Source organism: Seriola aureovittata, chromosome 5 (genome assembly GCF_021018895.1).
Source record: "Seriola aureovittata isolate HTS-2021-v1 ecotype China chromosome 5, ASM2101889v1, whole genome shotgun sequence".
NCBI classification, from domain to species: Eukaryota; Metazoa; Chordata; class Actinopteri; order Carangiformes; family Carangidae; genus Seriola; species Seriola aureovittata.
Window position 1 is genome coordinate 9,580,406 of NC_079368.1, and position 22,662 is coordinate 9,603,067.

Below are 22,662 nucleotides of genomic sequence, written 5' to 3' on the forward strand. Positions count from 1 at the left end.
ACAGCAGCAGCAGCAGCAGCAGCAGCTGCTTCCTCCTCCTACAGCAGATTTCTAACAGTCATGTTGCTGACTTGAAAACACGCGCTGACCCAGTGCCAGGTCGTAATCTTTCATAAAATTGGAGTTCACGTGTAAAATCACTGATATACACCGACAGAGTGTCTGTGACTGAGGGAGCGGTGTTAAGATGATTCACTGTACTGTGCTTCTTTGTACTTCTTGTGCGGTTTTAATGCAGTAGGCCTACCCCTTTTACGTTTGTTTATTTCGATGTTTAATTTTCTGCCGTTATTATTATCCATTCTATTATTTTTTTTTACGTTTCCAAGCTTCTTATTTTATGGATGGACTGTGTGATTTTGTTGTTTCCTCAACATTTAGACATTTCAATATCACATTTAAAAGTTTATATAGAAAAAGTACATGGTGTCTTTTAATGAATACAGGCCAAGTGATTACTGATCATTTTACTAACTGAAAACTTTTAGCATAATTGTTAAAATATTGCTCCCTCACTCAGTATCTGTGGCCCATATGCTTCTATTTATGTGTTTGGTGGAAGCCCAAGTGAAAGTAACTCTTACATAACTCTTATATAAACCAAGAGTTTATTTGTGTTGTGTTCAGGGCTCTGTTTGCAAACATAATTGTTCCACAGGTAATGTGTTCACTGTCCACAGCATAAGAGACGGTTTGATGTTCCTGCTGTTCCATTAGTAGTGTATCTCTTCCTTTTTGAGATTCCTGCTCTTATCTCTCCCCTCGCAGAAAATGTCATCAGCCTCCTCAAATGAATCCACAACCCACTGTATCTCTGTATGTGGACCCTCTTATCTATACAACTGAACAAAGACCACCTTATCATCCCTCAAAAAGAGTCTGCCTTCGGTGTGATGAGGTAATGAGTGTCTTTAAGGTGTGGCATGTTGTCATGACAGCACAGTCGGGGCCTGACGCTACCTGCGGGCTGCATGCCTCAACAGAGTGAAGATACTGTCACACCTTTGAGATTGTAACAGCCAGGGTAATGACACATTTAACTGATGACGACATTATTTTAACGCATTCATCTCACTGTAAGAAGTTATCTAAACAATCAAGACTTCACAGGCCGCCAGTGAAGTCAATAAAAACTTCTGTCATGTGTGCATATGTGTTTAATGTTTTTTTTATTTTTTTTATTATTATTATTTGTTGAAGTTGTTGTGCATTTCACACTAAAGTGACACTATACATCCACAGGGGAATCAGGTCAGGGCAGGGTTTGGATTGTGCAAAAGGAAGGCGGGGGCAAAGCTGCAATTTCATTAAAGTGGCATCACGGGTAGATTTATCTTTAAGCGAGGTGTGTTAAACAGATGCTCAAGCTGTGGTCCAAATGTTCCAAATGAGTCTGTTGGTCTAAAAAAGAAAGGAAATCCTCATAGAAGGGCCTGGCCATGAATAACAGGGAATGAGAGTGTAATACCTTTATGACCGTGAAATTGATTTCTTTTTTTTTTTCACAATTACTTCTTTAGAAAGGTTTATAGACACAGTACCGTCACAACAAACCTGCATTAAGATAATTTCCTCACACTCTTCAGTGCAGTTCACCTGGATGTAGGTGAACCTATTTCAGGCTCATTCCCTGCACCCAAAACAATTGAGAAAAAACAAGACAGGCTGAGTGAAATGAGTGTGTGTATGAACGATGTGTACGCGTGTGTCTTAGTCTGTGTGAGGCAGCTTCTAGTTACAATCTAAATCTTACACATGGGAAACCTGAGGACTGTTTGGGGCATCTTTTTACCAGCAGTCTCTGTGGGGTTTCAGCCAGTACCTGTTGAAACTCCATCTCTGCAGGTTTAATATTTAAAGACTGTTGAGAGTTTGGTTCCCCTTAGAGATCAGGATCGACGTGTCCTCGCGCTCCTGGTCAGCACAGCAGCACCCAAACCTCCCTGAAACGCACTGAAGGGATCTGATCTGCTCCGAGACCAGGTAGGTCAAGGTTTTTTTTTTTTTTTTTTTCAGTTTTGTCATGTTTTCTGCTTATTTGAAAGTGAATGTGCTTTATGATTAATTCATTCAATTCGTAGTTTGGCAGTGTGGCTCATTTTTCAGTGCATTCAAATCACTTTGTTTATCAAAAGAACTGGCGTTGTGCCAGTTCCTGCCGAGTGAGATGTAAGATTTGTTCTTATATAGCGCTGTGAAATCAAGGAAACTGAAAATAAACCCGCAAATTAAACTTTGGGATTTTCATTTTTTCCTGTGGCGAAGCTCATAGCTTATAGTAGCTTGGAGAGGCTGACAAAAGGATTACACTCCCTGAGTGAATCAGCTGTGTGAGCTTTTTGACATCTGCAAATAGTTTGAGGGTTGAATAAGAGTTCATGATGCAGGTTGAAATATTTTGGGATTTTCAATTGCATATAAATTACAAATTTTCATCTGTCTCTGATCTCGGTGGCTTTAAAACGATATTAACTATCTTTTCTCTGCAGATTTTGGACGGATCAACAGAGCCAACGCAAGAAGAGCAGTGACAGCCAAAACACACTTGTATACACAATGTATGTGAACTCTTCTGGAGCTGAGAATGGATCCTATTCACTGACCTTCCTGGGAAAGAGAGTAGGGAGACATCACTCTGTGGCTCCTGCAGGCAAGCAACGTGAGTGTATAAGACATCAACACAATTCATCTCAATTCTGTGTTCATCTTTAGGGTGGTAATGACGTCCTCGTGTTCATTTCTGTATCAGATACCAGATTATAGGCTGAGGAGGAGGCTGCTCTGTGTGATGAATGTGAAGCAGGCGGACAGGTGAAGTTAGACGAGGCTTAAATATTTCAGCTGCTCGGCTGCCCCCGTTGTGAAGCAGTGGAGCGGTCAGTGTATCAGAACAAACATACCACACTGTTCCTGGCAGGGTCTGGTGTGAGATCTGGCTATGATGGCCAGCCGGGGCCGGACTTAGATTCACCCGCACATGCAGACACACACACACACACTAATAGACAGGTGTATGTACACGTATCCTAAATGACAGTAGAATTAGCTGGTGGTGACTCCAGCTGTGGCAGAAATAGATGCAGATGTGTTCTGTGGGGCCTGCATCCAGAGGTCTGTGGGTTCTTGTGAGATATGTACGGAGAAGACTGGTTTCATGCCTACACTATGTTATCCAGATGTTTCTGTTACCTGCAGCTGTCTGTTCTCCTCATCCTGCCTCCATCTTCACCCGTCCATCTCCATGCAGCAATAGTTTGCCTTTTTATTTTGAGTGAACGAGTAAAGATTATACCCTGTTCTTCATTTATTTTTCTGTCTGGACATTCAAATTTCCTTTTTAAATCATGTACATCATCTGAAAGTTTTGATGTATTTATTTATTTTATCAGGCGCCTGGGAGACCACTGACAGGTCTGGCTGCACTGAGGACTCTCTGGTGTCCTCGCGGCCCGCACGGGTCCCGGTGGCAGCACAGGTGCTGGAGGATTTACCAGGCAGCGTACCGGAGCTGAAGGATGAGAGGCCATGTCCAATAATGCACAACAGACAGTTTGACAGCACAGCAGGTCAGAGCGGTGTACTCCTCCCTACACACACATTTATGCAACCACTGAGGCATAAACTGTAGCATAATCTCTTTCAGCCTTTGGTCTTATTACTTTTAACCCCTTACTAAACTCCAACCAACACTCTGTCTGCTTTCAAGCTCATGCAGCAGATAACCTGATTTTTTTTTAATATTCCCAACTTTTCCCAGTAATTCCTGACATACAGTAATTTCTGTTTTTCTACTAAAAGGTGTTTCTGGGAGGAAGGTAACAGCATGACGGCACGCCCACATTCCTGTATGAGGAAACAAAGAGGGGAGAGGGTGGGCTGGGGACGGGTGTGGGACAGAGAGTTGTAAAATATTCAAGGGAAATGTGTCCGTATTTTAGACATACCTGGCCACAGTGATGGATTAACTTGAAAATGAAAATAAACAGGGACTAACTATTGCTGTCTTCTCATTTCATATAAACTCATAAATAACTGAATTACTGACAGTACCTACATTTTGAATGTATTTTCAGAAATAAACATGTAAATAGACATTAAACTGGCTGCTAATCATAATGGTGAGGATGTAATACCTGTTTAAAATCTATTAAATAAAATGTTAAACTGTTTTACTGAAGTTTATGTGCTTGATTTTTTGCCATGACTATTTCCATTTTAGACATTTTTGAACTGCAATAAAATGATGATAAATACATGAACATATCGTACAACATCAGTTTTTCATATGAAAAATTATGAAGGTAACAAGTTGCATGACTCTATTTTAAATATATCTATACACACTCAATTACACAAACAAACACACACACACACACACACATAGTTGAAGGAGTGACTTATGAGCTCCAGCACCCGATGAAAGTATTTCATGAGTTTGACATTCATCTGTACAGAACAATTTGATTATTTAAAAGATCAGTTTTACTTATCTGCAGCAGTGATATTTTAGATGGATATGTTTCTCAGGGGATTTTTTTTTAATAATAGCATGAAATATTGCTGGACAGAGAAAAATCCTCAAAACCTAATAACGAACCACATGTAAGTTTTTAAAACTGATTTATTATAAAATGTAATAGCACATTCACAACTTCGCAATATAATTTTGCAACATATCTTATGTTGCTGTTACTCTTGCTCTTCCCCTCCTCTTTCCTTTGCCTTTTACTCTGCTCCCTGAGCTGACTCCAACTGTCCACCAACATTTTCTTCATTGTTCAAGATGTTGTTCTTCACAAAACTCTGTGGATGAAGAGGTGGGCTGCGTTCAGGCGCTGGATTGGCGTAGATCGAAGGAAACACCCCGGACAAGAGAGCAACCCAGGTGCTGTAAAATGAAGAAATATAGTTTGTGGAGAAAGAGGAGGGGTGCTAGTGTGTGTGTGTGTGTGTGTGTGTGTGTGTGTGTGTGTGTGTGTGTGTGTGTGTGTGTGTGTGTGTGTGTGTGTGTGTGTGTGTTTGTGTGTGTGTATGCATGTGTGTGGCAGCAGTGGAAAAAGTGTTCAGATTCTTTCAGTCTGTAAGTGGTACTAAGGAAAATGCATCAATACAACAATGTAAAAGTACTCCACAACAAGTGCTGCATTCAAAACTTGACCCAAGTAAAACTGCCCTAATTTTCGCAGAACAAGTAAAAGCACTTGTTTGCCAGACAACAGCCCCTGTGGCTGATATTTCATTGCATAATAGGACATGATTAGATACTGATGCATCTCTGTGTCAAACAGCATTTTACTGCTGTGGCTGGTGGAGTTAGTGTTATTTACTCTACATTTAGGTAGAGTAGTCCAGAGGTTCCCAAACTGGGGGTTGACCCCCCTCCAAAAGGTCACAGGATGAATCTGAAAGGTTATAAGATCATTAACGGGCCTCCAACAATTATTTAGATAAAAGTGTTTGAAAAACGGTTTGATCTCAAACAATTATAAAACATTCATATTATAGTAACTAAAACTGTCAAACAGAAGAAAAATGTTCCTCTGAAATGGAGTGAAGTAAAAGTACAAGGCAGTGGAAATATTCATGTAAAAGTATATGTAGCTCAAAACTGTGTGAATGCACTTATTTAGTTTCCACCTCTGCTGTGATGGGGTGTGGAAGTGAAAAAGATAGAAACTGTGGCAGCTGAAATCAGAGAAGTGAAGCTTTCTACTGACTATCACTTTCATGGTTCTGAACTGCATGGTGATTTCCAGCATGTTATATCCGCAGGCTCGTCAGAATCACAGCTGTCAGATAGCAGCGATGCAGACCAGGCGACGGAAGAAGCTGAAGGATCACAAGATGCCAAGATCTACATCCCCTATGAGTCAGCCGAGCACTGCATCACTCAGGTAAAATGATGAGCGTCGGCAGCGCACAACAAATACTGTTTCTCATTCAGGCAATGTATTTATATTCAGAATAGAATCAGTTTTAAACCATTAGACATGGATACTGAAAAAACATTGCAGAGTGAGACAGTGAGAGCAGATAAAATAAGCTTCACTTTATTTCATGAAATGGTGACGTGTGACTTGGGGCTCTGTCCAGTTGTTCAGTGAGAGGGCATGCAGGCACACAATGAACACACTGTCAGACACTGTGTTGTGGTCTCGCTCACACTCACATGGTTAATCTGATGCTGCTACTGTGGCCCTGGAAGGCATCTCATCAGGACCATGATACTATTTTGTGTATGTGAAGTCTGTGTGTTTGTATGCACTCCACAACAGATAGCCGAGGACATGGAGGCTATGAAGAGACGACACTTGGAAATGGTGCAAGAGCTGGAAGAGAACTTTCAGATCACAGCACGAGAGACACAGGTGAGGAAGTGTCTGTGCTTGCACGTGTGCGTGTGTGTGAGAGAGAGAGAGAGAGAGAGAGAGCATGCACTAAAACATATCTAATGCAAATGACGGTGTGTGTTATCAGGAATGGACCATGCAGAAGATCAGATCTCAATACCAGAACAAGTTAAACATTCTGCGGAGGATCCTGGACCTCTACCAGGAGAAGGTGGAGAAGAAGAACGCTGACTGGGAGAGGAGAGTTGCGGTCGGTGTCGTCCGTCTTTCCTTCAGAGTCATCTCTTACTTAAGTGTCTCTTTTGTTTCAAACCAATTCCCTGTCCTAACGTCTCCCTCATCTAAATATCTGGCTTTCCCCCTGTGATGCCTGCAGCTCTCTTGTGGCACACTTTGTTCTTTCTGCTCATAAAGTTCAACAACACAGTCAAACTCTCTGACCTCTGCTCCAAACTTTGGAATTAGTTAATCAGCAATACTTGTGCACACATTGTCATCAGTATAGGTGACATATCAAAAAGTAATTTATCTATTCATCTCGTCGCCTGGCCCTGTTTCCTGCAGGCTTTGACTGCACAGAACGAGCATCTGCTGGAGGAGCAGAGAGCTGAGAGGAGGAGGAGCAAAGAGGAGACGCTGCAGTGGCACAGAGAAAAGGTGGAATTCTCTCTCTCATGTCTTCCTCTGAACTGGAGCGCCCCCCTGTGGCCATATTTCAGTATAAACCGTTTAATTTTGTTACATAATTATCTTCTCTCTCTCTCTCTCTCTCTCTCTCTCTCTCTCTCTCTCTCTCTCTCAGAGCAAAATGCTGGAACTGTTCTCCAACAGGCTGGACGTCCTGCACAGCCACCAGGCCTCCAGTGAGTCCACGTGCATGCATTCATATGCATGTGTGATCATTACATATTACACCTTTATTAATGCTCTGTGACACTGTACAGCACTGCAGGAGCTGCAAATGGCCAGACAGGAAGTAGGGAAAGTCCAAGAATTGTTGATGGTATCATCACAGGAGCAGCAGGAGGAAGCAGAGGAAGGTGAAAGCTCAGAGAACAAAGGACAACAACAGACTGTGGTGGGTTGGAGTTAGTTGCCATGGCAGTGCTGCTCATATCTCAGAACATGATCTAAGATTATAAACATGTGAACAGAAAACCAACAAAACAATCTAACCTTCTTAAGAACATGATCATATTACAAAGACATTAAACATTAAACATTAAACATGTTTGAACTGATGTATTGGATGGTAGCTGAAGTTTCAGAGGTCGATATCGCAAACATTATGCACATAAAAACAAAACTATTCGCATGGCTGGTGGTACAAAATAAGTTTTTGTGATTTGGGTGTACTGGCCTTTTGTATTTGCAGGATTGCAGTGAGTCAGATCTGCCACTGGAGGGGGCTAAAGCCCGTCTAGAGGAGCTGAGGGAGAGTTTGTACCAGAGGGAGAGAGAGATCACTGAGCTGCTGGAGGCAGAGAAGAGCCATGTCCCTCCTGTTCCTCCGCCACCCTGCAGTCTTCTGCTTCCCACTGTCATACACAAGGTGCTGTTCAACTATTAACCTATGTGTGAACTGTTAACTGTCTGCGTATTTTATTATTATAGATGTGGTTTTTGCTGCAGTAAATGCTTCATTTCTCCCTGAAAAATGATCACCCTGATTTTATGACTTTCTTGTACCAATACCATAACATTGCTTTGTTTTATTTTCAAGGCGCATGTAATCTGCAGTGCAGTGACTGAGACCAGAGCTCTGTTGGACCAGATGATTGAGGAGAATCAGGCTGCTCTGGTTGAAGCCAGACACAAACTAGACCGTCTACAAGCGGCCAAAGAAGACAGTAATGGCAAAGAGGATAAGACTTCTGACCATGAGCGGTTAGATATCATGGAAACAGTTGGCAGATATAAACAATATATGGTTTCTTATTGGTTGAAATAGCCACAGCCAGTCTCATTACAGAAGTGGCTAGTTTAAATTGAGCCAACTTTTGTATTTTCTTCATTCCTTTTGTTGTCTGAAATATAATAATCATGAAAATGATTTCTCTTCCACACTTCAGGTCATATGAATATGAGTCAAGTTTGTCATTACTACAAGCAAAAGTGAGGGAGTACGAGGTCTCTCAAGTGGCTTTAGACTGCATCAAAACTGGAGAAAGCTCCGTAACAAATGGTAAATAAGTAACTTAAATCCCCTGAATATGTTTCTTGCTAAAGCTAAATGAATCACTACATTCACTTTACATGCATCCAGCAGTCATGTTGACATGGACTGTGATTGTTTCTACATTAGATTTGACTCACTGAGTGTACAGTGCATCCACTTACATCAGTGGTTTTAATTTTTAATTTTATTTAATTTTTTTTGCTCAGATTGTGACACAGACTCAGAGTTGGATGACATCTGGGGACGAGGGACAATCCGAACCACAGAGGGAGTGAAGAGCGTCAGTCAGCAGCTCCTCTTACTGCAGGATCAGGTTGGTTTTATATCACATAGGTCAGTGTATCAGCTCAGATCAAGCCTCAGGGGTAAAAAAAAATACTGATGATAACCTCCCAGCTGCCCTGTACACTAGTAAACAACAAACTTATGTACCAGAAGAAGTATTTGTATTAACCTGTGCCACTATATGACATCAGTGGTGATCATTGTGAGCGTCCACAACCTGCTACTGGGTCATACTCCGACCTTTGACTTGACTTTTCTATGGGTTTTTAAGTTTCCGGATGCAGAAGAGGTTTTGGATTATTAAAAACTGGTTTAGCTTTCTGTTGTCATACCTGTGTGTTATCGTGCTCTTCTCTCAAGCTCAAGCAAATTAAAGAAGAGAAAAAGAAAATAATTGAGAACTACACTTCAGAAAGAACAATGAGGAAGAAGTACTACAATATGGTGGAAGATATGAAAGGTACACGTTAGCCAGCATTCAGTGTTAATGCATGGAATTAAACACCAGAAAGTGAGGCCCTCTCAGTTTAAACCTCAGCTTTTTGAGGTTATTTATGTTTTTTTTTTTAACCCCACAGGTAAAATCCGAGTGTTTTGTCGGATTCGTCCAGTGAGCAGAACTGAGGATGTGCAGGGTGAGGCCGTTGTTGTGTATAAAATAGACGATTACTCTGTCACCGTGGAAACCCCTCGTGGGCTGAGGGAGTTTCAGTTTGACAAGGTGTTCAGTGCTGAAGTGTCTCAGGAAGACTTGTTTCATGACACCTACAGGTGAGGGGTAATGTGCTTCCAAATCAGGGACTAATACAGTATGTACACATATCTACAATAACACACGTATAATGGGCACCAGATGTGTCTCGTCTGGGTTCTGATAGTTTATAGTACATCCTGAAGTTTAGGTACAAGTACTTATGTAATATATAATGTATCACACTGATGGAGGCCCCCAGATAATCTACAGATGTTTTAAAGCTCGCAGCTCAGAAATATTTTCCCCGCAGACTCATCCAGTCGGCTATTGATGGTTACAACGTCTGTATCTTTGCGTACGGCCAGACGGGCTCAGGGAAGACCTTCACCATGGTGGGGGACAAGGAGCAGAAGAATCCCGGGATCATACCGAGATCTTTTAATGCCATATTTGATATCATACGGGAGAACAGTACCAAATTCGACTTCAAGGTAACAGACCACTGTAATTAGATGTTACTGGGAGGAAAGATCTTAGATTTTACTTGAATTATGAGAACCTCCCATCAACTCTTTCCTCTTGTCTCACCCAATTTCTTCTTGTCCCTTGTGCTTCTTCATCTTTCTGCCTCAGGTTTCGGCCTATATGCTGGAGCTGTACAATGACAAGCTGCAGGACCTCTTTGTGAGCCTGGCTGGTGAGGCCCATGCACAGCCCCAGTCCCATGGGCAGGCCAGGCGGGTGGAGATCAAGAGGAACAGAAAGGGAGTTGTGTTCGCCCAAGGAGCAGAGACAAAGGAGGCTTCCAGTGCCCAGGAGCTCTACGCTCTGTTCCAGCAGGCCTGCGCCAACCGACACATCTCTGCCACCAGTGAGTTCTCTGTGCCGTGCTGTTCTGTGCCGTGCCGCCCAGTTCAAACAGTGTCCTGCTAAATGGTTTGGATTAATTGTGTTAGTTACAGTCAGTATGGCTACAGCAGCTAGGTACATCATTACTGGACGGGACGGTGAGCGGCAGAGCAGCCAAATGGTGAATCAGCAACACTGTCTTATAGGTGCACACAGGTCATCAGAGGCTGTACAGGATACACTTAATGTTTTAGTTTAACAGAGCTAGAGCCACTACAAAATTATTACTAACTATTACAACAATCTATAATCTATTGACAGTGGATACTGAAACATTTGTAAAAACCTCACACACTATATGGAAGGAAGGACGGTACAAAAAAACCCACATTTTTTGTAAGAATGTTTTTACAGGTAATTACGCTATTTTTTTCACCTTAATCATTAACAACTTGACTATAGGTGAAATGATTAGACGATTAATTGAAGTCAAGTCATTTGTCACAAAAAAACGGCATTTAAGACAAACAATTGATCAGTAATTAAAATAAATTTTAGTTGTAGCTCTAATCTTGACTACAAGTTTATTTGAGAGAAAAACTAAATTAGTGAACTTTTTTCGGTTATGTTTCACAAGAGATGAATGTGGAGAGTTCCCGCTCCCATCTCATTGTTGGAATCATGGTGGAGAGCAGGAACCAGACCAATGGGAGCGTGATCACCGGGAAGCTGAGCCTCGTGGACCTGGCTGGCAGTGAGAGAGCAGCCAAGACTGGCGCCAAGGACCACCAGCTGAAGGTTTGCATGCATATTATGTTTTTGATTGGCCCATCAAGTGACAGTAAGGATGATTGATATTTCTAATGGCCTCTTTAAATTCCCCTCTCTTCAATAGGAGGCTAACTCCATCAACAAGTCTCTGAGTGCCCTGGGTGATGTGATCTCCGCCTTGTCTGCTGAACTGTCCCATGTACCATACAGGAACAGCAAGCTGACACAGGTAACTTTTTAAACCAGTAAAGTTTAGCAATCCAGTTTGATTCAGTTGTGAAGGAATTCAAACTTTATTAACTTCAGACACAAATTATAAAAAATAGCAATGAAGTTTCTTGTGATTTCTCATGTGTGGTCATGCTAGGTCATCCAAATCTGACCTGTGCTTTTAATGTCCCTTTAGGTGATGCAGGACTCCCTGGGTGGCAATGCCAAAACCCTCATGATCGTCAACATTTCTCCTTCAGAGTGCAACCTTGATGAGACTCTCACATCTCTCATGTAAGAAACAAAGACAGAGAGAGAGAGAGAGAGAGATTATTATCATTTATTTGAATATTAACAAACTGAATAACACCTGAACCTCCTGAACCTTCCAGTTACGCAACAAGAGTGAAGGCCATAACCAACAATGCTCAGAGGAATGTGGAAAGCAAAGAGATTGCCCAGCTGAAAGAGGTGCATGTCACTATAATGTGCTACAGTTGTGTCAAAACCATGAATCTATATTTAGGATGAAACTGAAAGAATTTGATAACCCCATTGAAACAGTCATACCAACTTTATTTCTGTTTTAACTTTTCTCTGACAGGTGATCAATAAGCTGAGGTCAGGACAGACAGTGGAAGAGGAGGATGTTTGATCTGGACTACACTGCACATTGTGCACAATAATGCACTTAAGTGGTGAAATGGGATTGTTTGGACCATTTCTTGTATCTTGTATGCTTAAGCCGCAAATACTTCTGAACTGGCATTTTTGGGTAATTTAAATCATATTTAGTCACATGGAGGGATGGGTGACATCACTATAGGGCATTCAGGGCGTACAGCATACAGTGGCGGGGGGTGAGAGCTTCATGACGGTGGGTAAAGGCAACCGTTAGACGGGCACTGTTTAAAAGCTGCCAAAGTTTGCAGGGGAAATTTATGGATTTTTGTTATTTATAGGCATTAATATATCAAACGAGAGAGACCTCCAAGGTTTTATTTCCCTTTAAATGTCTATATACTACAGTTTTATGTAATCATCCATTTGAAGAAGGCAGTAATTTAATTGAGGAGTCATACAGAGATTTATTCTGCTGTTTATTGGTTTGTTGTTCTCTTCAAGCCTTGGCTCAGACTGGAACAGTCACAGCAGATCCAAGGCTTCAAACAGAAATCATTTGAGCCAGGATGGCATTTCAGTGCTGATGGGGGATAACAGGTTCTATAAGTAGGCTGCCTTTTGTCTGCATTTGGGCCTGATCTTAATTGTTCATCATTTTTTATCGATACCGCGGGCCCCACAAGAAGTTTGTCTTTGTTATGCCACATTAGCTAGCTTTGCGTGCTGCGTTTTATTGGCTGCTTTAGATCAGAGGCCACTCAGCACATGTTCACCGTGATTTGTTATTCTTTAATGACGGCCATAGTTTCAATCATACTGCGAGCTCTGTGGACTAGAACAAAGTGAGGGACAAAGACACAGAGTGCTACAGAGAGCACATGGAGAGGGAACAGGGTTGATGAGGGGGCTGAGGTCTCATCCTCTGGGTGATTTTTGTTAATCAATCAACACAAAGCAATTCACTGTAAATGGTTTGCATACACGACCACCCACTGGCAAACAGTGAATGATGCCTTAATACAGTTAATGACTGCAGGCTTGCTGTCACTATATGACTTCTGTCAGTATACATTTGTATAGAGGACAACTGAGAGTTATCATTCTTGTACAATAAGCTTTAAAGGACAGGATTACCTTGGAAATAGAAATATTACAAGTACAACACAGAGGTTAAGCACTTCTTTTCTTATTTTCATGTTGCATGTTTCACCACAGATATCACGATATGCATCATACAAAGGCAATGTTAGATGCTGACTACTGTTTTACTTCATAATTAGTGCTTTTATCTGAACAAGATTTAATGAAAGAAAAATCTGCACATATCATGGGGTAAGTTTTATCTCACTCTTATTGGTCTACTTTTCCGTTTTAAAATGTTGTAAAAAAAAAAAAAAAAAAAAAAAAAAACTTAAAGCCTGCTGATAGTATAAACTATAATGACGAGAGCCCGGTGCTCAGAGATTTAGTGCTCTGAGTTAATCTTTTCAGGAGGTAATTAAAGGTAATTAGGTATTATTAAAAAAAAGTGAATACCTGAATACCTATGACAGTTATAACGCTCACAACAAATGTCCAAGGAACGTGTGTTGAAAATATGTCCACACACACACACTAACCAGAAGGCCTGGTGGTAACTCTTTTAATCTCTCTAATTTCATTTCCTTAGTTTAGGAGTCTTTCGGCATGATACTCAAAACTCACATATACAAAAAGATCAATAATTGGACACATAGCGTTTGGTTTGATATAACATACAGTTTTATTAGCCATTTTTGACAGTATAGATATCTATTTGGGGTGCACACATTCAGTTAACTTTCTTTGTCGATTTTGATATATTAGTTTCATAAACTTATTTCCAGGATAATTCAGTTTTCTTTGAGTTACCAGTTCCAGGGGATTGCAGCTGGAGTTGCCTGGTTTCTCCAGTGTATAGGCTGCTAGCTCGGAGGCTGTTGTTTCCTGTAGCGAAGGAGATTTTTAAAACAGTAACAGGCAGGGAAAGTGGAAATGGAGACATGCTGCAAATGGAAGGCTTATACCCACAATCTACATCCAGTGAGTCAGACTCATGTCAGATAAACCTTGGTCCCAATCACCAGCTCTGACTTGGCTTCCTAGCTAACTTAGCTTGCAAAGTACAGATATTATTTTACTCCTTGTTTTATGTAGCATAATGGGTATCCGAGGTAAGCTATAGCGTAAGGATATGGAAAGCCCCACCCCCCTAAATTGACAGGATTGGTTTGTTATGTATGAATCCTTGGCTGTATGAATTTCTGCTTGTTTTGTCCATGATATGTCTTGTATCATATAAATAAACAACATATGATTTTTTTTAACAAGGTTAAAAGTTTGATTTTCATTGGAAGGGGTCTTTAAATTTTACACTGCCTAATACCATTCCTACACAGCCTAGAGGTTGGGGAAGGGTATGACCTGAGGGTTGCCAGCTCAGACTTCTCCAGGACAGAAGAAAGTTTAAAACAGAGAATAATGTCATGAACACAACTTTCAAACTCTCCATTTAAGGGCGAAGTTTCCATAAGTTATTCAAACACATACTGCCATGCTTCTTTACATTTAACTTATGAAAATAGAACTGCCTGATTTCACACTTCGCTGTCCTCTTTACCTCCCTCAAAGATGTCTGGGACTGTGTCTAATCTGAGTGTGTGGGAGGTCACAGTACTGATGGGAGACGAGGAGGAGGTTCAAAATGTCTGAATATATACTTTTGCGTCATTCCTCAGAGAGCCACTGGGGGAGACTGGAGATGGGACAGATGAGTTAGCTCGGCAGTGTTTGCCTTGGAGCTACAAAAAAAGAGGAGGAGGAGCCAGGGCAGGGGGATAAAGACAGGAAGAAGATGAGGACATGAGGGGGATGAGAAGATGAAAGGGAATCTAACAGATGAGGAGGCAATAGGAGAAAAGTTGAAACGAGGAAGGAGAGACGAGGGCCAGCGAGAGTGAGGATGAACCCTGCATGAACACAGTTTGAGGCCTGAAGCGATGATCACCAATCTGAAACACCCTCTCTCTCCCTCCCTCAGTGTTTAACTGTAACTAATAACTTGAGATAAAGACATTTAATGAGGGGCTGTTTTCGAGCTAGTTTCATTTTTAATGTGTTGGGACAGGAAGGCAGAGGGACCCTTTAGAAGTACAGGCACAGAAGCACTTTGAATGACCCTCACCCAGTAAAGATTTTGCTCAATACAAACAAGTTAGTCCATGGTAAATGCTATGTCTATCTATTTTTTGATATCTTAGAAATACTTTTTTACATACAGTATATTTCCCTTTTGTAGTTCATGTGTGTGCTTATGGTTTTGACCCCTTTTGCCAAAACAAAAACTCCAGTCTATGAACAAGTTATAATGAGAGGTACTATATCTCTGTGGTGTTAGGAAGGTTAGCCAAAGATGGTGGCTAATAGAAATAATAATTAGTATTTATGTTGTGATATTCCAAAACATCCACACAGAGCATCATTTGGGTTTTTTGAGGATCTAAAACCTCGAGGAGATCATGATCCTGTACGGACGTGGTTTCATAGTCAGACCGAAATCAGTGCTGAGATCCAGCTCCTGCCCTGGAACATTTTCAATCCGCAGCCCATGGAGCAGCGTGGTGAGAAAGACAAACATCTCCAAGCGTGCAAATCCATCACCGAGACAGCGTCTCTTCCCCATGCCAAAGATGAGAACCTTCTCCGTCAGCTCCTTGTTGAGGAGTCCTGATGGACCCAGGAAGCGTTCAGGCCGAAATGTGTCCGGGTCACCCCAAAGATCACTGAGACATCGTGAGAAACACGAAGACCATTAAAGTATTAAAACACAAAAACACTATCTTCTCAGCTGAAAGAGATCAGCATACTTCAGTCTTTACTGATACAGCAGCATGTCTTATTAAAATCTAATTCAAAGTCCTTATTAGGTGATGATTGCTCGTGGCTACTCACATGTCATGATTGACTTGATACTGGTTAATGAAGACACATGTGTCTTTGGGAATGAAATATCCATTCAGGGTGATGTTTCTTGTCGTACTAAAAGAGCGGAAAGGCGAAGACTGCATTAGCAACAATACAGACAACCTGAAATTTACTGTATAAAAACATTTTGTCTTACCAGTGAGGTATGGTGAAAGGGACGTAGGAAGCATGACGAAACACTTCATATATGAACGCCTCTGTGAAAGGCATCTTGGGCTTATCTGAAAACCTGGGCAGTCTGGCTGTGCCAATGTGGTCATCTACATGAGAAAAAAAACACCAAACCTATTAGAAATGAATGGAGAACTGAGTTTGCACAACTTGTAGAACTTGAGTGTTATGTCTGTTGAGTGACTTCAAGGCCAGACTGACCTCCCACCACCTCCCCCAAATGTGATGGTCTATCCTTACAGAGACAAAAGGAGAGGTGCATTCAGGCGCTCCTATTAAGCTTGCCAAGTTCAGAAAGTTCACCCAAATGGCTGACGATGAAGTGGTGAGTAGCAGTGATAAAGTACAGCTTCATGCTAACATGTTCAGGCTGTTTACAAGAACAAACACTGCTGTATTTCCAAATATCTTACCACACATTTTGGGAGTTGCAATAGAAACTAGACACAATGCACGGGATTTATCACCTCAGCTGGGATACAGGTTAAGTCAGGGTATGGCCAGTAGAGCCCTTGAAGTCGGGGTCTGCAATGACATCAAACTAATGGGTTTTTGATATAAGTGATAAAACTGCATGATCAGTGGGTTTCATTCAGACTTCAACAAATGTTTCCTGTCTGTAAAATTCAGCTGCACTTCAGTTCATTAGGGGATAAAGGGCCGAGATGTGTTTGAGTTTGTCACATTTCATTAAACATGCACTTCACAAATAATTACTATGACATAAAGTTGTAGTACAGCTACTGTACCTTCTGTAAACAATAGAATAAAAGCTTCTAAGTCAATTCAAGTTTAATTCAGTTTAATTCAAGTGATGAGTATGTGAAGAATGTTAGACAGTCTGTGTTCAATGCCTTGCGTGTTACTGCCTTTGTGTCAGTCTGGAACAACTCTCTAACCTTTCTCTCTCTGGCTGTTTGTGCCTCCCTCTCTCGTTCTGATTCATCCTGCCTTTTCTTAGTGTCTCCCTCTCTCTCTCCCTCTCTCTCTTTCTCTCTCTCCCTCTCTCTCTCTCTCTTTCTCTCTCCCTCTCTCTCTCTCTCTCTCCCTCTCTCTCTCTCTCCCTCTCTCTCTCTCCCTCTCTCTCTCTCTCTCTCTATCTCTCTGTCTGTGAAAATGCAACGTGCCTCAGAACAGGCAGCACCAGTTCTGTCAGCCCACTTCAAAAGTAGCTCTGGCATCAGCAAATTGGACTGATCTTTTGTGCGTTTCTCTCGTGGCTGTCAGATTCTGTCTGTTCGGGAAGGGCACTCGGGTTGGCTATTGTTGGGTCTTTATTGTGTTGATTCTGCCTGTAATGTTGATACTTCCTAACAGACATCACATTTGCCTGGTTAGTCCTGTGATGATGATAAATTTGTTACAAAGAGATGCATTTTCACATGTTTGTGTCCTTGAAAACATCTTTCAACTTTCTGAATCCTTTTTGGTGCATATTTTATGAGATAGGTTTGACAATAGTCTGGTATTGGACTCTGCAATAGTCTGTATCTCAAACATTAAGATCTACCATATGTGAAGCAACACCTATAATAAACCACCGGCCAAAATCTTTTCTCATTAGTGATGTGCAAATCATTAACGAGCAACCTTCTATTTCTGAACTATGAGTCATTCATGAGACCCGACCCTGGACAGGCTCTCGCTATTCAGCATAGCATGGATTCTCTCTCCTCTGATGCAGTAATGCTCTGTGAGCAATGAATTAACCACAGTTCCCTCTGGCTCCCTTTCTGGTAAAAGTTTATCTCGGTATACAAATTAAAATGGAAGCACAGCACATTTTGTATCATATAGAGAGCAGAGATTTGTCATATTAAAACATAAGACAGCACCTATATCCTGGTGTATTCTGTCCTGGATGTTGGGAAACTTGATGAGGTACAACAGGCTCCACTGTAAACCAGCAATGATGGTGTCGAATCCTTGAGCAAAACACAAACAACACAACTGCAGTGACAAGAGAGTCATCACCTTCATTAATATGATCAGTTTAATGTCATTACCAGCAGCTTTGTCAATCGGTGTTAATATAAGTGAGATGTCACTGATTTCCAGTGTGTCTAACCTGCGCCAAAGATGTCTATGACAGTGTGAATGATCTGAGAGTTGGAGAGCACAGACGTTTCCTTATTTTCTTCCCTGTCCTCGCAAAGTGCAATCAGAGCATCTGTAATGTCCCGGATACAGTTCTGCAATCACAAGCACGCACAAACACACACACACACACACACACACACATACATAAACATATATAAACATATATATGATATATTAACATTTGACTGTAGTTCTGTCTTTGTTAAATCACTGACGAATCACACTGTTATTATTAACAATAAGGTGATTTGTCAGAAATAGAGGTTCAAAATTTAAAAGCAATAATTAGGGCAGAGACAGTAATCAGTTACGGTACGGCGCGTGTCTTCCAGTGGGTTGCTAATTCCTAATTAGAGTGCGTGCGAACATTTTAGCCACTCTGCACAAGAACAAAGGTCCCTCCCAGGGAACTTGTTTGTTATTTTTTTGGCTACAGTTGCACTCACAGCTACTACTGCATGAGTGCAATGTCAGATTAAACAGTGGACGGCAAATTAGTGGAACAGACATACTGTAAAAAAGAAAACAACACTTACAGACACGCCATCCACCACATGAGGCCGTTCTGAAAATATCTTGTTTGTATTTTGTGGTCACTGTAGCAATAGATTGGCTTAGGTCAAGTTTAATTAAGCATAATCAAACCAGTGATCAGTCAGTCAGTATAATACATTTTCATGTTACTTAACCACTCATTAGGGTATATAAATATTTATTTCCTATTGTGTGTCCTTCAAATAAAAGTGTAATATTAAAACCAAAATAAATATGTAATGTACTTAGTCGTGAAATTCTGAGATGCTGCTTTTGTTCCTCAACAAAACCGTAATGTTTCGTCATACAAAGCAGGGGATGCTTTCAATTTTACTGGCACTGCATTAATGTGTAATTATGCATTTCCCTTTTCATTTCCCCCTACTTAAACAATATAAATTCTGGTCTACTAGGGTGTCTACCAGGCTCCTTACTTTATCAAAGGTGTTGATGTGTTCCTCAATGCTCCTCTCCATGAATCCATTCATCCGGCGGATGTGCTGGACCATCTTCCTCAGAGAAGGACTCGGAAAGTAGCGAAACACGGGAAAAAAATCAGCCAGGTTCCCGGCTGCAAAGATCCTCAGCACCTCGTTGTTGATGTGGACAATAGTGAGAAACTCCTTGTCATTATAGTCGTACCTTTTCCCAAAACAGAGGGCACACACAACATTTGCCACTGAGGTAACCAAGGGCACCACTGGATCTATACCCGTCATTTCTTGGCCCATTTCCCCTTTAGCAGCAACCTGCTCCCGAATCACCTCCACCATCTCAGCAGCCTCAGCACAGACATGCTCCTCCAACAGGCAGGTGGCACCAGATCCCCTGGGCTCAGCCTGGGAGAAAGACCTGAGGGCATTCTTACACAGCTTCTTGTGGAGCATCCAGGCCGGTCCATACTTCTCACTGAAGGTCATACTGGTCCCGTTGGCTACAGCAGAAAAGGTGAAAAGGTCAGGCCGTCCAGCAAAAGCTTCCCCCTGCCGAACCAGTGCCTGTCTGATGGTGGTGTATCCACTCAGGACCACAACAGTCAGAGAGCCCAGACGCATCTGTGGTGAAGGAATGAACAAATGACTGAATGAAAGAAAATTCTTAAAATCTTTTGCCCATCTAAAATATTTCACATACCTTGAAAACATCACCGTACTGGAGCCTCAGATGGGTTAGAGAAAGATGAATCTGGTCCCCCATTTGGAGGAGATTGCCAACAAGCGGCCACGGTGTAGGGCCAGGAGGAGGGGGATATTTTGTGCGGTCCAGTTGGGAGGCGTGATGGCTCTTGCGGCCCCTGAGGGCCATTAGGAGGAGGGTGAGAAGACACAGACCAATAGTGACACCAGACAGGGAAGCACAAGGGTTCTCCTTGATGGGCAGAGTCCCAAACGTCAGTCTCATCTTGCCTGGTAAACTGCAAAGATACTGAGACATGGAGAGTGAAAGTGAAAACTTACGTATAAGAAAGAAAAAAATAGACCCTTATTAAATTAATGTATGTCAAAAAATTGTGACAAGTGCTAAAAATATAAGTATTTTTTCACAGAAAGTAAGTAAGAAAGCTATTAAAAGAAAGAAGAAAAACAAAGGAAAAAAAACAAACAAACACATATATAAGAAAGAACAAAATATGGGAAACAATTTTGTTAGAAAACTCACCTTGCAGTGTCCTCTGTAACTCTGGAGTAAGAAAAATAAGTAGAGAGCCAGACTCAGATGACAGAGAGCAAAGCAGAGACAAAATCCCTCAGCAGGCAGAACTTTGAGGTCCGATCCTGGGGAACTTAGTGAGAGTAGCTCACAGTCCGGGACGTCCCTTTCAGCAGCAGCTGGGCCCCCTGCAGAGGGAGCTGCTGCCCGCTCACAATAGAGAGGCACACATGGCGAGAAACTTGGCTCAGGGTTTAGGACGAGTCCGGCCAGACAGTGACCGTATCGGCCCATTTGACCGCCGACCGGAACCATTCACAACATGGGCCCCTCCCCTCCTGTTTCTTCTGTCCTTAACGAAGTTGGAGACTGTTTTTTAGAGTGTATAGGTTTAAAAATAATTTTCAAGGACTTAAATGTTGTGAAATGTGTTTTAAAACATAAAGGGATGGAAAAAAAGCCAAGAAAACAAATACTGCCGATGAGCATCCTGCAAATGTACCACAGCCATCCACTGATTCATACATTGTGAAGCAAGGTAGTTTATAGCTCGTGTGCAGATACATTTTTTTTTTTTTTAGCCAATCTCTAAATGAAATTAAAATATGTAAATTTACTTTTGTGTTTTGCAAGGAAAAGGGAATTTACATGAATCCATTGTTAGTGAAATATATAGTTATGTCTGAATTGTTATTATGGAGCAATGCAAATAATGAAACATCCCTGTTAACTCTTGGCCACTCTTACAGCACTTTTGACACTTTAAAGTAAGTTTTAAAAGTGTGGATGGATATATATCTGTGGTTTTAGGTACCTGACCTTTGAATATGGGACTTTTAACCCTGTGATATTAAAACTTTTACATCAGGAAAACACCTGAGTGTTTCCTCCATCACTGGTTCACAGACCCCACCACTGCTTTATGAACAGTGTAATTGCCATATTGTGTCACAAGGGGACGCTCTCTGTCTGCTAGGGGTGACTTCATGTCCCTGCAGTTTGACTGCAGCCTGCAGTTCATGCTCTCGGGCTGCATATCAACTAGTCATGGTAGTAATGATATGTATACGTATCATACATGATACTGTCACACCGCCAGGTCTATCAGTATAATCATTTCATTTAATAACATTTCCCTTTCATTCAAGCAGCCATCATTTTTACTTTTTATCATTTGTAATATTTACCTTGTGGCCTCTAATAGATTATTAAGGTCCTTTGTTTCTCTCTTATATTCTCTCCTTTATTTCCAACCTTTTCCCTTGTGCCCTCTTCCTTCATTTTCACTATCTTCATCCATGCCTACATTACATCCTCCTGCCCAGTTCTCTCACTGTCTTTCACTCTCCATCTTTCATTCCTTTCATTCTCCTTTCTTTCTCAATCTCCATCGAACTGTCAATTTAGCTCATGCTCAACTGTGGGACACCCGGTGCTGTCAGGCCGAGCGACAGCTCCTTTGACCTAGTAGTCCAACTCCTCTCCAGGCCGAGGCGGTCCAGTCATGTCATTAACTATGGCAGACAGAGCCAAGACACACTGACTCTGTGGAGCCAGACTAGATGGTGAAGTGTCTAGAAGGAGATCGTGTTGCTTATATTCAAAGATTAAGACCAGGGTTACTGACCTAACGTTCATACATGACTCAAAATACTTGAATGAGCATATGCATGTGTTCAACATATACAGACTGCTACTACTGCTAAATGATATTAATATTTAACAATGATAAATACCAGGCAAAAACTTTGCCTTCACAGTACAAGCTTCAAGTTATCTAAATGACAGGCCACATACATTAGTATGGGAAGATGGTTTCCACTGGTTTTGCACATTCCCTAAATGCAGTTCTGCTGATCTTTTCATTGTTTAACAAGGGTTAATTATAGAGGTTGTGTTGTCCCGGGGGATATTTCTCAAAGGGATGTGTGTATTTCTAGACCAAAATAGGCGCATCAGACAAAGTTATGTGATCACATTGTTCCTGGGAGACAGTGAAGCAGCAGGAGGCCCCTTATCAAAGCAAACATCTTCCCAATTATGTTTGCTGTGTTGTAGATGGGCCTATCCAGGCAGTTTGGCTGAATTGATTCATAGACAACAGAAGAAATACAGCAAGTGGCCCTCACTTGACTGAACACAGCTTGTGGTTGCCTTGATTTGCAGCATAAAAAGTTCATGTTTATACAGGTGTAGGTTATCTCTATAGTAAATTAGAGCACAGATAGACAGATGAAGATAAT

The 22,662-nt window shown here is 41.5% G+C and overlaps 2 protein-coding genes and 1 long non-coding RNA gene across 3 annotated transcripts; 2 read left to right on the forward strand and 1 right to left on the reverse strand.

The window, feature by feature from the left end:
• Window positions 1-79: 79 nt before the first annotated feature.
• LOC130169727 (uncharacterized) lies at window positions 80-4,172 on the forward strand. The gene is made up of 4 exons (XR_008827876.1): window positions 80-1,983; window positions 2,490-2,659; window positions 3,390-3,566; window positions 3,799-4,172. It is a non-coding gene; the product is annotated as an uncharacterized LOC130169727 (long non-coding RNA).
• Window positions 4,173-4,782: 610 nt separating this feature from the next.
• On the forward strand, window positions 4,783-12,069 carry si:dkey-96l17.6 (uncharacterized). The gene is made up of 20 exons (XM_056375767.1): window positions 4,783-4,885; window positions 5,773-5,894; window positions 6,276-6,368; window positions 6,478-6,600; window positions 6,915-7,007; window positions 7,153-7,213; window positions 7,295-7,428; window positions 7,726-7,902; window positions 8,074-8,237; window positions 8,423-8,535; window positions 8,736-8,842; window positions 9,175-9,274; window positions 9,393-9,585; window positions 9,819-9,999; window positions 10,142-10,379; window positions 10,995-11,155; window positions 11,253-11,357; window positions 11,535-11,632; window positions 11,731-11,809; window positions 11,943-12,069. The coding sequence occupies exons 1-20, from the start codon at window positions 4,810-4,812 to the stop codon at window positions 11,991-11,993; spliced, it is 2,469 nt and encodes an 822-aa protein (XP_056231742.1). The 5' UTR covers window positions 4,783-4,809; the 3' UTR covers window positions 11,994-12,069.
• A 3,408-nt stretch (window positions 12,070-15,477) lies between these two features.
• On the reverse strand, window positions 15,478-20,575 carry LOC130169725 (cytochrome P450 1A1). The gene is made up of 8 exons (XM_056376676.1): window positions 20,429-20,575; window positions 19,904-20,194; window positions 19,204-19,824; window positions 18,204-18,327; window positions 17,971-18,060; window positions 16,101-16,224; window positions 15,932-16,018; window positions 15,478-15,762 (listed from the first exon to the last, which is right to left on the reverse strand). The coding sequence occupies exons 2-8, from the start codon at window positions 20,168-20,170 to the stop codon at window positions 15,480-15,482; spliced, it is 1,596 nt and encodes a 531-aa protein (XP_056232651.1). The 5' UTR covers window positions 20,171-20,194; window positions 20,429-20,575; the 3' UTR covers window positions 15,478-15,479.
• Between the last annotated feature and the right edge of the window lie 2,087 nt (window positions 20,576-22,662).

Coding starts and splice junctions, on each gene's coding strand:
- si:dkey-96l17.6 (XM_056375767.1), top strand. CDS start 4,810: ATGAAGAGGTGGGCTGCGTTCAGGCGCTGGATTGGCGTAGATCGAAGG. Junction 6,601..6,914: donor ACTGGGAGAGGAGAGTTGCG/GTCGGTGTCGTC, acceptor TGTTTCCTGCAG/GCTTTGACTGCACAGAACGA. Junction 9,586..9,818: donor TTGTTTCATGACACCTACAG/GTGAGGGGTAAT, acceptor TTTTCCCCGCAG/ACTCATCCAGTCGGCTATTG.
- LOC130169725 (XM_056376676.1), bottom strand. CDS start 20,170: ATGAGACTGACGTTTGGGACTCTGCCCATCAAGGAGAACCCTTGTGCT. Junction 19,825..19,903: donor AGTACGGTGATGTTTTCAAG/GTATGTGAAATA, acceptor CCTTCACCACAG/ATGCGTCTGGGCTCTCTGAC. Junction 16,019..16,100: donor CCTTTCACCATACCTCACTG/GTAAGACAAAAT, acceptor CCGCTCTTTTAG/TACGACAAGAAACATCACCC.